Raw genomic sequence first — 13,756 nt, forward strand, 5'->3', positions numbered from 1 at the left:
CTGCACATATGACTTTTCCTTGAAGAAAGTCTTGTTTCTGGTTCATAGATTTTTGTACTTTATTTTATTGTATTTCGATGCAATATATATATTTTTTGGAGTGAATGGCAGAAAATTGCTGATATTATTTATTTCTTTGAAGTTGCTTAAATTCAGCCCACTTTTGCTAAATGAGAAAATATAGCTGATGGTGCCTTGAATAATATCACTTTGTTCATTTAATGTTCATGTTATGAGGTGTTTTTGTATTGACATATTTGTCTTTTGTGCCAGCCTGTTGAAAATTAAAAATTACTCACAGAGTCATAAGAAAATATTGCTTTATTTATCTAATGGTAATATATTTGTTAGGTTTTCAGTAGGTCAAATTTTGATTTCAATGAACATTCGGACAGTCCGGCCCTCGACTTGTAGCAAAATGTTTTATTTGGCCCTCCGTCCATTTGACTTTGACACCCCTGCTGTAGGTGATCCTTTGTGTGTTTTCAGTTGTTTCTTTCTCTAGATGGTGCTCTTTAACGTTGAGCTTTATCGTTTTTTGTTTTTTAGCTGCTGTCCTGCCTGTAGGTGTCACTGCTTGCACTAAAGCTGCTGGTTGTACGTGTTTGACATTGACAGATGTGTGACCTCGTTTGAACAATTATAGCTCCGTAACAAAAGCTAAGATTATGTGCATGTTATATAAGATTTCTCAGTGTGTGTGTGTGTGTGTGTGTGTGTGTGTGTGTGTGTGTGTACATTCAGTGTACTGTAGATAGAGGCAGCAAGAGAGATGCTGCTGTCCTACATCTGGAGGAGGAGGAGGAGGAGGCTCGGCTTTCATCTTCACTTAGCTATGGTCTGTGTGTGTGAATGCTTGTAGTACCCACATTGTGGGGACCAACATCTCATTACACGGTCACATGGTGGGGAGTTCACTGCCTTTTGTGGGCAAAAAAGAAAGTCTCAGAAAATGAAGGCTCGGGCTCTGGTTCAGGGTTCAGTGTGCGGCAGGTATTACTAATAAAACATGCCGGACTCTACGACTGTAAATGAATGTAGTGTCCCCAGAACAGATGAAAAATATGACTGTGTGTGTGTTTTATTGTGTTTCTGAGCTCCGCTGCTGGAAGCAGACTGAACAGACCCACAGCAGATTAGAGTGAATAAAGTAGAACAAGAGGAGGCTGAAATAAAACACACTGAACTCAACAATTAATTCAGGATCAATATCTGCACTGCTGCGATCAATACTTGACTTGAAACTTATTAACTTCTTCTGAAGCTCATACTAGTGTCAGTTGTTGTACCTGTTGTTGTAAAGCTGAGCTTTACTTGTCTCACGACCTGATCAATCACCCAGTGATCGATCATACCTTTTTATGACTTCACATGACATCATAGTTTCTTTCCATGCAAAAAAACTTCATCAGATGCCTCATCTGTGCGATGACATCAGCAAGGGATCTCCCAGTGGACAGCTGGGATTGGTCCAGAACAGGAGAGACCACCGTGTTCTCCGCAGGGATTGGTTGCTGTAGTGATGAGGTCACCTCTCTCCCTCACTGTAGTTTTTTTATTCATGAGCTCCGGTGGAGTTGACAGCAGCAGTTCCAGTCTGTGGGCGGATGAGTGGACCAGTCAGGCGGCTCATTTTGCAGAGCTTTGTTAAATGCTAACATGCTAGCAGTGTAGCTTACTCAGAAATGTATTTTTGTGGTGCAAGCGCCACACTGTCTGATGATGATGGTGAGTACAGATGCATTATGGGAGTTGTAGTGGTGGTTTTAAAGAAACAGGCAATGAATGTTGATGAAGATTCAGTCATCCAGGTCATCATACGTAGAGAAGATTGAAGCAAGGCGTCTGGACTTGTAGAGTTTTCTAGAAGACGTTTCGCTGCTCATCCAAGCAGCTTCATCAGTTCTAACTGTTTGGTGGGGAAACATGGTTTATATGTGGTTACAGACCTATGTGGGTGGGTCTGGGTAAAAACTTAAAAAACTTTAAAAAAAAACTTAAAAAACAATAGCACTAAATGTTTCCATACTTACCTGTGATGTTCTGGCTGACTGGGCCAGGTGTGTCTAACGACTGGCTAACGACTATGAAACTGCCGGAGGGGGACTGGTTGACAGCCCTTTGTTCTTACTGTGAGTATGTGCAAACTTCCTGGGAATGGATGGAATCACTGCATTGTATGTGGTAGAAAGATGATGTCTAGAAGGACTGGCTGTGATTCTAAGCTGCTCTCTGGAGCTTCTTAACCACCATGATGTAAACAGTGAGTTTGTGGACTAGTAAGAAGGACTGGTAGAGCTCATAAACTACAACTAGTGTTCATTAATGTGTGTCCTCACCAAAATGACACTAAGTACTAGTAAAGCTTCTAAACTAGTTGGAGTAACTGGGTCTATAGAGGTTCTATACAGACCCTGTAGGGGACCTGTCCAACCCCTGAAAGGTGGTAGAGCTTTAAAACCAAGGTATAGATAAACCAAAGCAGTTTGGTCCAGGAAATCTGGAGACAGGTCTTTGGAAGACTTTGGAGGTCAAGCATCAAGCATTTTACTGTGCAAAACAGTGTTCAATGTGACAAATAAAGTTTCATTTGAAGCTTCAGGTTAGATCTGGTGGTGGGTCCCAAAAAAGTTTTAAAACCAGTTGAAGGGTCTGTGGAGCCTGGTACAGGAAGTGTTTGAGGTTGACAGCCAATCTCTAAAGTGTCACATGTTGTTTTATTAAGTATTTGTGTTTGTTGTGTGTTTCAGATGAGGGGCCTTACACCAAACACTCCACCGGGGCAAGACCTCCAGATGGAGCGCTGGCCATCAGGAGGCAGAGTATCCCAGGTAACAGTTGTCATTGCAGCGTGATTCCAGCAGCAGCTGAAAACAGAGCACGCTCACAAACAGCTGAGGCTTTCCATCCTGTGACCTGCAGGAAGATGCTGGTGGTTGCAGTTTGTCTCCTCCCACCTGGAGCTGGTGGCCTACTTGTGATTTCTGTCTGAGAGCTGCAGAACTCCAGTGAGAATAAAACAAAAATACACAAATGATCAGCAGAAGCTGTCAAAGTGAGCTGATACAGTGAGTCTTTGAGATCACTGTGTGCCCTCAAACACTTCAGAGCAGCTCAGTGAGTCAGAGACACAAATAATGGCCTAACCAAAACTTCATGGACACTTTCAGGTGTCAGGGGTTTGGTGGACATTCAGGAACAAGAAGAATCAGTAGAGTAAGTGGTTTGGTTTGGAACCAGCTCAAAGAGCTTTGGAACCAACTTGAGGAGATGCCAAAACTTTAAAATCATTTGCACAGTCAGTGGATGGAGAGCCTCTGTGCTGGTTTGGTCGACTAATATGACAGATGGGAAGAGCTTCTAAAGCTCTTGAGCAGTTAGTCAGTAATATGAGGAATTAGTAGAACTTCTGAAGTACAAGTAGACCTTCTGATTCTAGTTAGGGGGCCTGGTCATGTTTCTAAGCCACCCTGGGGACATGGTTGAGCCTCTGAAGCAGCACGTGGAACTCCACTACAGTACATCCTGGAAAGAACAGTGGAATCCTCCACAACAGGCAAAAACCATTGAAACCAGTGGGTGGAAGACCTGGGAGAACTTCCTCAGAGGAACCTATCAGGTTTCTTAACCATCCGGCGGACCATTAACAGCACTCGTCCCTGATACTGGAGTTTAAATGGCGTGCTGCTGCACATTCTGTTGAATCCTCTAAGACGTAGAGAAGGTTGAAGCAAGGCGTCTGGACTTGTAGAGTTTTCTAGAAGACGTTTCGCTGCTCATCCAAGCAGCTTCATCAGTTCTAACTGTTTGGTGGGGAAACATGGTTTATATGTGGTTACAGACCTCAGTGGGTGGGTCTGGGTAAAACTTAAAAAACTTAAAAAACAATAGCACTAAATGTTTCCATACTTACCTGTGATGTTCTGGCTGACTGGGCCAGGTGTGTCTAACGACTGGCTAACGACTATGAAACTGCCGGAGGGGGACTGGTTGACAGCCCTTAGTTCTTACTGTGAGTATGTGCAAACTTCCTGGGAATGGATGGAATCACTGCATTGTATGTGGTAGAAAGATGATGTCTGAGGCCACCACCTCTGCACAGTACACATTGAGGAGGACAGGAGCCTCAATGTGGAAGTGTACAGGAAACCCACACACACGGACCAGTATCTGTTGTTTGATTCACACCACCCACTGGAACACAAACTGGGAGTCATCAGGACCTTGCAGCACAGAGCACAAACTGTACCCACCAGCTCAGAGGGGAAGAAGAAGGAGCAACACCACATCAGGAAGGCCCTGCAAACATGTGGCTACCCGAAGTGGGCACTCATCAAAGCCACAAAAACAAGACCCCCCAACAACAAGAAGAAGGACAACACCAGGCGGAGAAAGAACATCTCCATTCCATATGTGTCAGGAGTATCAGAGAAACTCCGCAGGATCTTCAACAACCATGACATCCCGGTCCATTTCAAACCTATGACAACACTAAGACAGAGACTGGTTCACCCGAAGGATAAGATTCCCAGGGAGAAACACAGCAATGTGATATATGCAGTCCAGTGCAGTGAGGAATGTTCTGATCTGTACATTGGAGAAACTAAACAACCACTCCACAGAAGAATGGCTCAGCACAGGAGAGCCACCTCCTCAGGACAAGACTCAGCTGTTCACCTCCACCTCAAAGACAAAGGACACTCCTTTGAGGACAACAATGTTCACATTTTAGACAGAGAGGAAAGGTGGTATGAAAGAGGAGTCAAGGAAGCCATCTATGTTAAGCTGGAAAAACCTTCCCTTAACAGAGGTGGTGGCCTCAGACATCATCTTTCTACCACATACAATGCAGTGATTCCATCCATTCCCAGGAAGTTTGCACATAATCACAGTAAGAACAAAGGGCTGTCAACCAGTCCCCCTCCGGCAGTTTCATAGTCGTTAGCCAGTCGTTAGACACACCTGGCCCAGTCAGCCAGAACATCACAGGTAAGTATGGAAACATTTAGTGCTATTGTTTTTTAAGTTTTTTAAGTTTTACCCAGACCCACCCACTGAGGTCTGTAACCACATATAAACCATGTTTCCCCACCAAACAGTTAGAACTGATGAAGCTGCTTGGATGAGCAGCGAAACGTCTTCTAGAAAACTCTACAAGTCCAGACGCCTTGCTTCAATCTTCTCTACGTATGATGACCTGGATGACTGAGAATCTTCATCAACAAATCCTCTAAGACAAACTTTACACTTTTCAGTACAAAGATAAGCAGCAGGTTGTGAAGTAGCACTCAGAAGCTTCTCCCCTGCTGCCTCAGGAAACCGGTTCATCCGTCGGTTTATCAGATGAGGAGTTTTACTTTATTTCTGTGCGTCAGTGCTGCCGTTAGACAAGTTGAAAAGCACACTGCTGCTTTCTGTAAAGTGTCTGTAGATGTAAGAGGCTGTGAGAGGAGGAGGAGGAGGAGGAGACAATGATGGTGAATGCCAAAGACTGGATGTCTGAATGAAAGAGGGTGAAGTCAGGCCTTGTGAATAATAAAACACAGTGTTTTAATGAAATCCTCCTTCCTGTTCTATCACCTGAGGACTGGTCACATCTCACTGTAGCAGGTCTGCTCTGAAATATCCTGATCCATCTCTCCATCTGTTAAATATTTTAGGGTTTGATGAAATATGGATGGTCAACAGAATAGAAGATGACTTCACTTTTCTCTTTGTCCAGATTATTATTTTATTTCTCTGCACTTAGAGACAGAGGAGAAACTGTAAAGCTAGACACAGGAAGGAGGATCAAAAGAAGAAGAGGGCAGTTAAAAAGATGTAATGGCGAGAACGTCTGTTGGACTAATGATATGCAGTTTTTGTAGATGAGTTTCGTGGCTGCTCGGTGGTGGAGCTGATGAAGAAGGAAGGGACAACGCTCGGGCTGACGGTCTCTGGTGGAATTGACAAAGATGGAAAGCCTCGGGTTTCAAACCTGCGACAGGGAGGCATCGCTGCCAGGTATCGGAGTCTGCTTTCTCCTTTTAAATGAAACATTTTTAACTCGCTTCAAAGAACTCTCATCCTTATTGTCTGCAGTTTTTGTACTTCCCCCGTACAGATTTGAAACTTCCTCTATGCTAATGAGCTTTTCCTTAAAACAAACAGCAGACTGTGTAAGACATCTGAAGGGGCTCGGTGGTTCCTAGAACCAAAACAGCAGCAGCAGAGTCCTGGAAGTTCCAAGTTAGGTCTACAAACTGGGCTTTGTGTTGTCACAGGTTTAGTTTTAGCTGTTCATATGTACTTACCAATGCTCATGGCTTCAGTGATGCCACCAGGATGCAGTCTTTGCTTTGATTGTTCACAAACAACAAATTCAGGGCTCTTTCAAGGGGCGAGGTACCTTTCACACACACCTGAACAGGTTGTGAAAATGTGTTTGTTTGTTCAGGAGTGATCAGCTGAACGTTGGTGACTACATACGCTCCGTCAATGGCATCAACCTGGCCAAGTTCAGACACGATGAGATCATCAGTCTGCTGAAGAACGTCGGGGAGCGGGTCGTTCTGGAGATCGAGTACGAGCTGCCGCCCGTCTGTGAGTACCGACGTCACTGATGTGAAGAGAGAAGCAGATTTTCACTGTGCAGCTGTGATGCTGATGTGTTGATGTGTGTGTGTTGCAGCGGTGCAGGGGTCAGGGGTCATGTTTAAGAATGTGGAGGTCACCCTGCACAAGGAGGGGAACAGCTTTGGCTTCGTCATCAGAGGTGAGAGGGGCTCAGTTTGTCTGTTTAAGAACACACAAATACAAAAACATGACGTGAATCAATGCTTGCAGGTGGAGCTCATGAAGACAGGAACAAATCTCGACCCATCGTCATAACAACCATCAGGCCAGGCGGGCCTGCCGATCGGTGCGTGTTCACCCTCTGTCCAACTGAACGGTTTTTATACACACTAACAAAGTTCTCTCTCACTGCAGAGAAGGAACCATCAAGCCAGGCGATCGGTTGCTAAGCATCGACGGGATTCGTCTCCACGGCAGCACGCTGTCTGAGGCCATGAGCATCCTGAAGCAGTGCGGGCAGGAGGCCACGCTGCTGATCGAGTACGACGTCTCAGTTATGGGTCAGTGAAGCAGCTGAAACAGTTCATTGATTGACAATCAACTCAATCGACTGATCTGATAACTGCCGTTTTACACACTGATGATTATTCCCCTCCCTCAGACTCGGTTGCCACGGCGTCGGGGCCGCTGCTGGTTGAAGTTGCCAAGGCGACAGGCTCCAGTCTGGGCGTGGCTTTGTCCACCTCCGTGTTCTGCAACAAGCAGGTTATCATCATAGACAAGGTCAAACCAGCCAGTATAGCAGACAGGTGCGTGACCTCCGACCCCTGAGCCTTTCTTCCTCTGCTATCTTCATATCTGACCCTTTAACAGGCGTTTGAGCCTTCGTTGTGGTTGAACATGGTTTGTGTTTGTGTAGGTGTGGCGCGCTTCATGCAGGTGATCACATTCTGTCTGTTGACGGGAAGTCGATGGAGTTCTGCTCTCTGGCTGAAGCCACTCAGCTGCTCTCTGCCTCCTGCCAGACCGTCCGCATGGAGATCCTGCCACAACACCAGGCCCGTCCGGCCCTGAACGCACCACAGCACGGTATAAAGACATACACGACACATTCAAGGGGCCTTAAATGTACACACAGCACCTAGAAACCTACAAACCTACCCAGAAATTGACACACATGAACAACATGTTCTCTCACTCTCTGATGAAGCTTTAATGAAATGATCTTTCATAAAGCTCTTAGCTGCATGTGTGTGTAGATACCGCCGCTGTGTCGTGTGTGTTTAAGACACACATTTGTACCAAACAAAAAGCTGCAGCCCTGAATAATGTGTCTGCGATGAGCAGCAGCAGAAAGAGAGGCATCGACCTGTGTACCTATGCTGTGACCTTTGACCTTTCCTCTCGTCTTAACCTGAACACCCTCCTCTGTGTGTGTCTGTGTGTGTGCAGTCAAGGTCCAGCGTAGTCCTCGCCCCCTTCCCTGGGAGACCGGAGGCTCCGCCCCTATCCTCCCCCCCTACCACTACAACACGTACCACCCTGACCAATCAGGTGCCAGGTCGCACAACCGCCATACAAACAATCCTCGTATGTCCACCTCTCTCTCTCTCAGCTTTTATTTTGAAAGAGAGAGGTGCCTTTCCTTATCACTCGCTCTCTCTCTTTCTACAGCTCTCAGCCACTCGTTCTCTCCTGGCTCCATGTCAGCCTATAGTCTCTCCTCCCTCAACATGAGCACACTGCCCAGGAACATGTATCCCACAAGTCCACGGGGCACGCTGATGAGGAGGAAGGCCAAGAAGAAGGACTTCAAGAGTTCCCGTGAGAACATTAAAACTTTATTCGTTTATCACCATGACAACCTCCATCTTGACCTCAAAGACAATAATAAATGTTTCATCTGGACGCTCACTAACTGTCTCTGCCTCACCTCTCTCCGTCAGTGTCTCTGGCATCTAGCACCGTGGGTCTTGCCGGTCAGGTGGTCCACACAGAAACCACAGAGGTGACGTTGCTAAGTGATGGCATCATGGGGTTTGGGCTCCAGCTGCAGGGAGGTGTCTTCGCTACGGAAACGCTGTCCTCGCCGCCACTCATAGCTTACATCGACCCTGACAGCGCTGCAGAGAGGTAAACAGACCGGGGACATTTGATTATGTTATTATCATATCAATCATTTGACTGCCGGAAAATAAATCATTATTCAGAGAAACTTTTCTGTGTTGTATTAAAATTTTTATCTATTGATTGACAAAACAAGACCGTATGTTGTGTGTGTGTCTGCAGGTGTGGTATCCTGCAGATCGGTGACAGGATTTTGTCCATTAATGGCGTCCCCACCGAGGACTCGACTCTGGAGGAAAACAATCAGTTGCTCAGAGACTCGTCCATCACCGCTCAGCTCACGCTGGAGATTGAGTTCGACGTGGCTGGTACAGTTTTGTTTCCTTTGTGTGTGTCCGTGTGTGTGTGTGTGTCGCCTGATCAGCTGCCGTCTGTGTTTAGTTCTGCTGCTCTGTGATTCGTCAGACTCTTTGTGAATGTAACATATTCTGCGGGTATAAATAACCTCCTACGCCTGAGTTTAATAGAACATCACAACATGCTGCTACCAATGACTCACACACACACATATTGTATGACTTGGAGCTGATGGACGGTTAACTCTACGTTGTACATTGCCAAACACAGAGAGATGTAGCCAAAAGTTAATGGATGCCAGCCTGGGCCTGGTTTTCCAGAAAAAAACACACAGAATGTTAAAATACACAGTGGTTACACAGATACAGTGACATACTACAGTTTGTGGTGTAGACTTAAAGGGACAGTTCACTCACAAATCAAACAGAAGACTGAAAAGACTCATGTTAATCTTTCTTTGGACCTGAAATGTCTCCGTCTTCCCGCCTCAGAGTCGGTCATCCCTAGTTCAGGAACGTTCCATGTCAAGCTGCCAAAGAAACCCGGAGTGGAGCTGGGGATCACCATCAGCTGTGAGTACGGAGAGGCGGCCTCCTGTTTGTCACTTCAGTATTACATCTCCTACGTTTTAATGTGTAATCCAGCAGCAGCGGTGTAAACACTTTATCTGTGTGTGTGTGTCTGCAGCTCCGTCCAACAGGAAACCAGGCGATCCGCTCATCATCTCCGACATCAAGAAAGGCAGCGTCGCTCACAGGTAACCCAGACTCACCCTGACCGGGTCTGAAACATGTCAACACATCCGTTCACCTCAACAAGCAACAAGCCAGCAGCATAACCAAGCAGAGTCAGCTACTTGTAGTTGGATGGTCAATTAGGCTGTGTGTGTTGGTGTGTGTCGGTTTGTAGGTCATGTGTTTTGGAGTGTGAAGCAGAAAATGTGAGCTGAAGAGATTCTAACCAGCAGGTAGCATCTGCTCAGTGTGCGCCATTTAAACAGAACGAGAACGTTACAGAAGCTTTTACAGCAGAACGGTCTGAGAACCATCAGGAGTACAGTGTATAACATTCCAGAGACACACAGGTGTCCCCCTGTAACGAACCCTGTGTGGATGTGTTTTCCAGGACGGGAACGTTGGAGCTGGGAGACAAGCTGCTGGCCATCGATAACATCCGGGTGGAGAACTGCTCCATGGAAGAAGCTGTTCAGATTCTTCAGCAGTGTGAGGAGCTCGTCAAACTGAAGATCCGCAAAGACGAAGACAACTCAGGTAGCTCCACTTACCTCAAAATATGTCGCACCTTCAGGCTGGTTGAGTGAGACAGAGACAGGTAGTGTCTTCGTTTAACATCTTAGATGAGCAGGAAGTGTCCGGCAGCATCATCTACACGGTGGAGCTGCAGAGGTACGGAGGCCCGCTGGGAATCACCATCTCTGGCACCGAGGAGCCCTTCGACCCCATCATCATCTCCTCACTGACAAAGGGAGGACTGGCAGAGAGGTACACACAGACACACACACTACAGCACAACAATAGACCACACAAGTCACCACTGCTGCTGTAAATATAAACTCTGTGAAGAGCGAAAAGGATGAAGTGGAAAATGTTGCCCCCTGCTGCTCAGAATAAATATGATCTTTCTTTCCATTTTTTACACAATTTCCTCCATCGGTCCTTCAGTTTAAAAGTTTAAAATATATATTTTTAGTGTTTAATTATTTTTTGTTTGATGTTTTTAAAAGATTACACCAGAATGGACACACTAATGTAAACTCTCACTATCTCACACGCAGGACGGGTGCGATCCATGTGGGCGATCGCATCCTGGCGATCAACAGCAGCAGCCTGAAGGGGAAACCTCTGAGTGAAGCCATCAGTCTGCTGCAGCAGGCGGGGGAGACGGTCACTCTGAAGATCAAGAAGCAGGGCGATCGTACGTGCACACAGTTACACCTCACACACACACACACACCTCATACACACACTTCAAAGGTCGAACATGTTTGTTTGCTGTTTGCAGTGTCAAGCCCAAAGTCCTGCATGGTTGGCTCAGGCCTGGGGCTGGGGGTGGGGCTTAACCAGGAGCATCAGGATGGGGAGGAGGAGCCTGTTGTCATGGTCGCTCCTCCAATGAGGGTGTTCAGTACGCTACCATCTGTGGACAGCGCAGTGGAGTCATGGGACGGATCCAACATGGACAGCAGCTTCACCAGCCCAGGTGGGAGCTGGTTCATTAGATTAACGTCATTACCACCAAGCGATGGCTAGCTGTCAGAATGTTTGAAGGTGTGTCATGTAAAAAACAGCTCCAATGTTTAGCTGTTATGAGGTAGTAGACCATGTGACCCACAAACAGGAAGTGACTACTCTTCCTGGACTCTGTTGCTAATGACATCATCCTCTGTGTGTTTGTGTAGCTCCGCCTTTTCAGTCGTCTCCCTATAGTTTCCACGAGTGGCGCAACGCTAAGACGAGCAACAGCCAATCGTCTTCCTCCATTCGCCACAGGAACAATCCGCTGTCAGATCTGGGCCTGAATGACGACGACTGGGACCGCCCACCACTTGGAGGGTGAGACAAACGATTCATTAGAATCAACCTGCATAATAATAATAATTATAAAGCATGCTACTAATACAATTTTCCAGTTAGAGGACTCCTGCTGCACCACAATATGCATATTTACCAAACTCTTCCTCAGTCCTACTGAAGTCGATGTGTAGTTTCTGTGGTTAGCTGTCTGTGACCCCTGATCGTGCAGCCAAAAAAAGAAGATGGCAAATCTGAAAGGGGTTGCAGGTAGCAAAAATAATCTGCAATTCTCTGTTCTACATTTAATAGAATTATTACATTCTTGTTAACATGTTAACTTTTCTATAGACCTACCTTCTGTAGTTTTAGTGTTAGCATCAATGGGAGCTAACAGCAGTAACAGAAGTGTGTCTCTATCTGCAGAGGCTGTAATCTGCCCAGCGGTCTAATCTCTGACAGCAGGTACCACAATGACCGTTGACCTTGTACCCCCACACAGTCCCGTGTCACTCCTCTGATCTCCAGCAGAAACCCTCAACCCTGGTGACCTTTGACCCTGTCACGCTGACACATACACCTGGTGGACGTGTATGTCGTCACTGCACATGTCCCCCCTGTGTTGACAGAAAAACTCTCACCAGCATGACCAGTCCATCACCAGCCTCCTTATTGTGTGTGTGTCTGAGAACTGTAAAGCTGTACTTCTCTCTGATTGGTCGACCTTGCACCTCTCCCGCAGGTTCACTGTGGGGCATGATGGGACAGAACCAGACCAGGAGGAGAACTTTTGGTCACAGGCGCTGGAGGATTTAGAGACGTGCGGTCAGAGCGGCATCCTCAGAGAGCTGGAGGTGAGCATCAGATCTGTGAAGTAAACAAAGCTAAACTAGCTAGCTGTGTTTTACCTTTATCTTGTGTTGTTGACTTATAGTAGCTTTAGCTAATATATTAATTTACTTGATGATTACATTAGCTAGGACGTTATGCCAGCTAGCTGTCATTTATCAAATAGTTTAAATAGCGGCTACGTCAGTTTGGATGAATCAAACCAGTTCTTTTGCATTAAGATTAGGATTAAGATTAAGATTTACTTTATTAATCCCTGTAAGGAAATTTACTTGATGTAGCGGCGAACAATAATAAAATATCAACAAACAATAAATAGAATATATAGAGGAAAAACTCTTATGTACACACACAAAGCAGCAGACATATAAACATAAATAGTTCATAGGAGTTAGCAGGTAAGCTAGCAGAACTTGAGGCACACTGGAAGATAAATGTCACCTCTAGATTTTCAGTCCTTTCAAAAGAAAACAGCCCCAGCCCTACAGCAGAAATAGCTGCGTGCGATTTGTAGCGTTAGCATTGATGCTAAAAGAACATGTTTGTACCTGCTCTGGAAGCACCACAGTAAAAGACAGCAATGACTCCTTCTCTTCCAGGAGTCTGGAAAGGAGACGCACCTCCTCACTCTGGTATCCTCCTCCCTCTCCCCCTCTACTAACTCTTCTCCTCTCTCTCTCTCTCTCTCTCTCTCTCTCTCTCTCTCTCTCTCTCTCCTCGCTGTCCTCTTTGGTGTCGTCCGCCATGTTAGATGTTTCTGAATGTGACTCTAACTGCACTCTAACAGCAGCAGACCATGGTGACGTCATTGTGACATCCTAGTGACATCGCCCAGCTTCTGACAAATCACGTGGCAGCGTCATGTTGCATCAGGCATGGCAGTTTGAGCGAGGCATGCTTGGAAGAGCTTGCGCAAGGCCTGATGGGTAGTTTGTTTTGCTGGTCATGAATCAGATCTGTCAGTCATGCATGCGTTTGAGTCCCTGACTCTGATTGGCTGAAGTGGGCGTCTGTGGTGTGACGAGGCTTGGATGAAGAAATTAACAGTAATCGAGAGTAGAAACATCTGACCAGTAGACCTGACCAGCTGATATAAAGAGCAAATCAGTAGAGACATACTGTCATTGATTAATCAATTCAAAGCTGATTCTGTCAGTAGACGCAGGTCCTGTCCTGTCCTCTGTGGGGACAATTGTTGTAACCTTTTCACGTTTGTCTCTGATTGGTTGTCTCTGACTGCTGTTCTCTGATTGGCTCTGCAGGCAACCATCATGTCAGGCTCCACCCTCAGCCTAAATCATGACCCCACCCCACTGCGCAACACGCTGGGACGCCAGGCGAGCTTCCAGGAGCGCAGCAGCTCCAGACCGCAGGTACAGATCGACTCTCTGTGTCTC

General features: G+C 46.2%; 1 protein-coding gene and 1 long non-coding RNA gene across 8 annotated transcripts in view; one reads left to right on the top strand and one right to left on the bottom strand.

Moving 5' to 3' along the window:
• The window catches only part of grip1 (glutamate receptor interacting protein 1), a 42,475-nt gene that overhangs the window by 24,442 nt on the left and 4,277 nt on the right, over positions 1-13,756 (top strand). For 2 of the 6 annotated variants that reach the window (XM_028399890.1, XM_028399886.1), the window contains exons 2-23: positions 2,751-2,831; positions 5,859-6,003; positions 6,437-6,582; positions 6,671-6,754; positions 6,826-6,901; positions 6,970-7,115; positions 7,217-7,364; positions 7,475-7,644; positions 8,008-8,145; positions 8,230-8,379; positions 8,502-8,688; positions 8,845-8,990; positions 9,471-9,551; positions 9,667-9,736; positions 10,105-10,250; positions 10,337-10,481; positions 10,775-10,914; positions 11,002-11,199; positions 11,399-11,552; positions 12,253-12,364; positions 12,959-12,991; positions 13,622-13,732. In XM_028399890.1, the coding sequence (XP_028255691.1) occupies positions 2,751-2,831; positions 5,859-6,003; positions 6,437-6,582; positions 6,671-6,754; positions 6,826-6,901; positions 6,970-7,115; positions 7,217-7,364; positions 7,475-7,644; positions 8,008-8,145; positions 8,230-8,379; positions 8,502-8,688; positions 8,845-8,990; positions 9,471-9,551; positions 9,667-9,736; positions 10,105-10,250; positions 10,337-10,481; positions 10,775-10,914; positions 11,002-11,199; positions 11,399-11,552; positions 12,253-12,364; positions 12,959-12,991; positions 13,622-13,732 (2,807 nt within the window). The remainder of the gene's footprint in view (positions 1-2,750; positions 2,832-5,858; positions 6,004-6,436; positions 6,583-6,670; positions 6,755-6,825; positions 6,902-6,969; positions 7,116-7,216; positions 7,365-7,474; positions 7,645-8,007; positions 8,146-8,229; positions 8,380-8,501; positions 8,689-8,844; positions 8,991-9,470; positions 9,552-9,666; positions 9,737-10,104; positions 10,251-10,336; positions 10,482-10,774; positions 10,915-11,001; positions 11,200-11,398; positions 11,553-12,252; positions 12,365-12,958; positions 12,992-13,621; positions 13,733-13,756) is intronic. The other 4 variants (XM_028399891.1, XM_028399887.1, XM_028399888.1 and 1 more) reach the window with 3 other exon arrangements.
• On the bottom strand, positions 11,417-13,127 carry LOC114432130 (uncharacterized). 2 transcript variants are annotated; one of them, XR_003670228.1, is made up of 4 exons: positions 12,908-13,127; positions 11,868-12,377; positions 11,668-11,730; positions 11,417-11,544 (listed from the first exon to the last, which is right to left on the bottom strand). It is a non-coding gene; the product is annotated as an uncharacterized LOC114432130 (long non-coding RNA). The 2 variants fall into 2 exon arrangements; XR_003670227.1 differs by having other exon boundaries at positions 11,479-11,580.

The sequence above is a fragment of the Parambassis ranga genome, chromosome 2 (assembly GCF_900634625.1).
Source record: "Parambassis ranga chromosome 2, fParRan2.1, whole genome shotgun sequence".
Lineage (NCBI taxonomy): Eukaryota > Metazoa > Chordata > Actinopteri > Ambassidae > Parambassis > Parambassis ranga.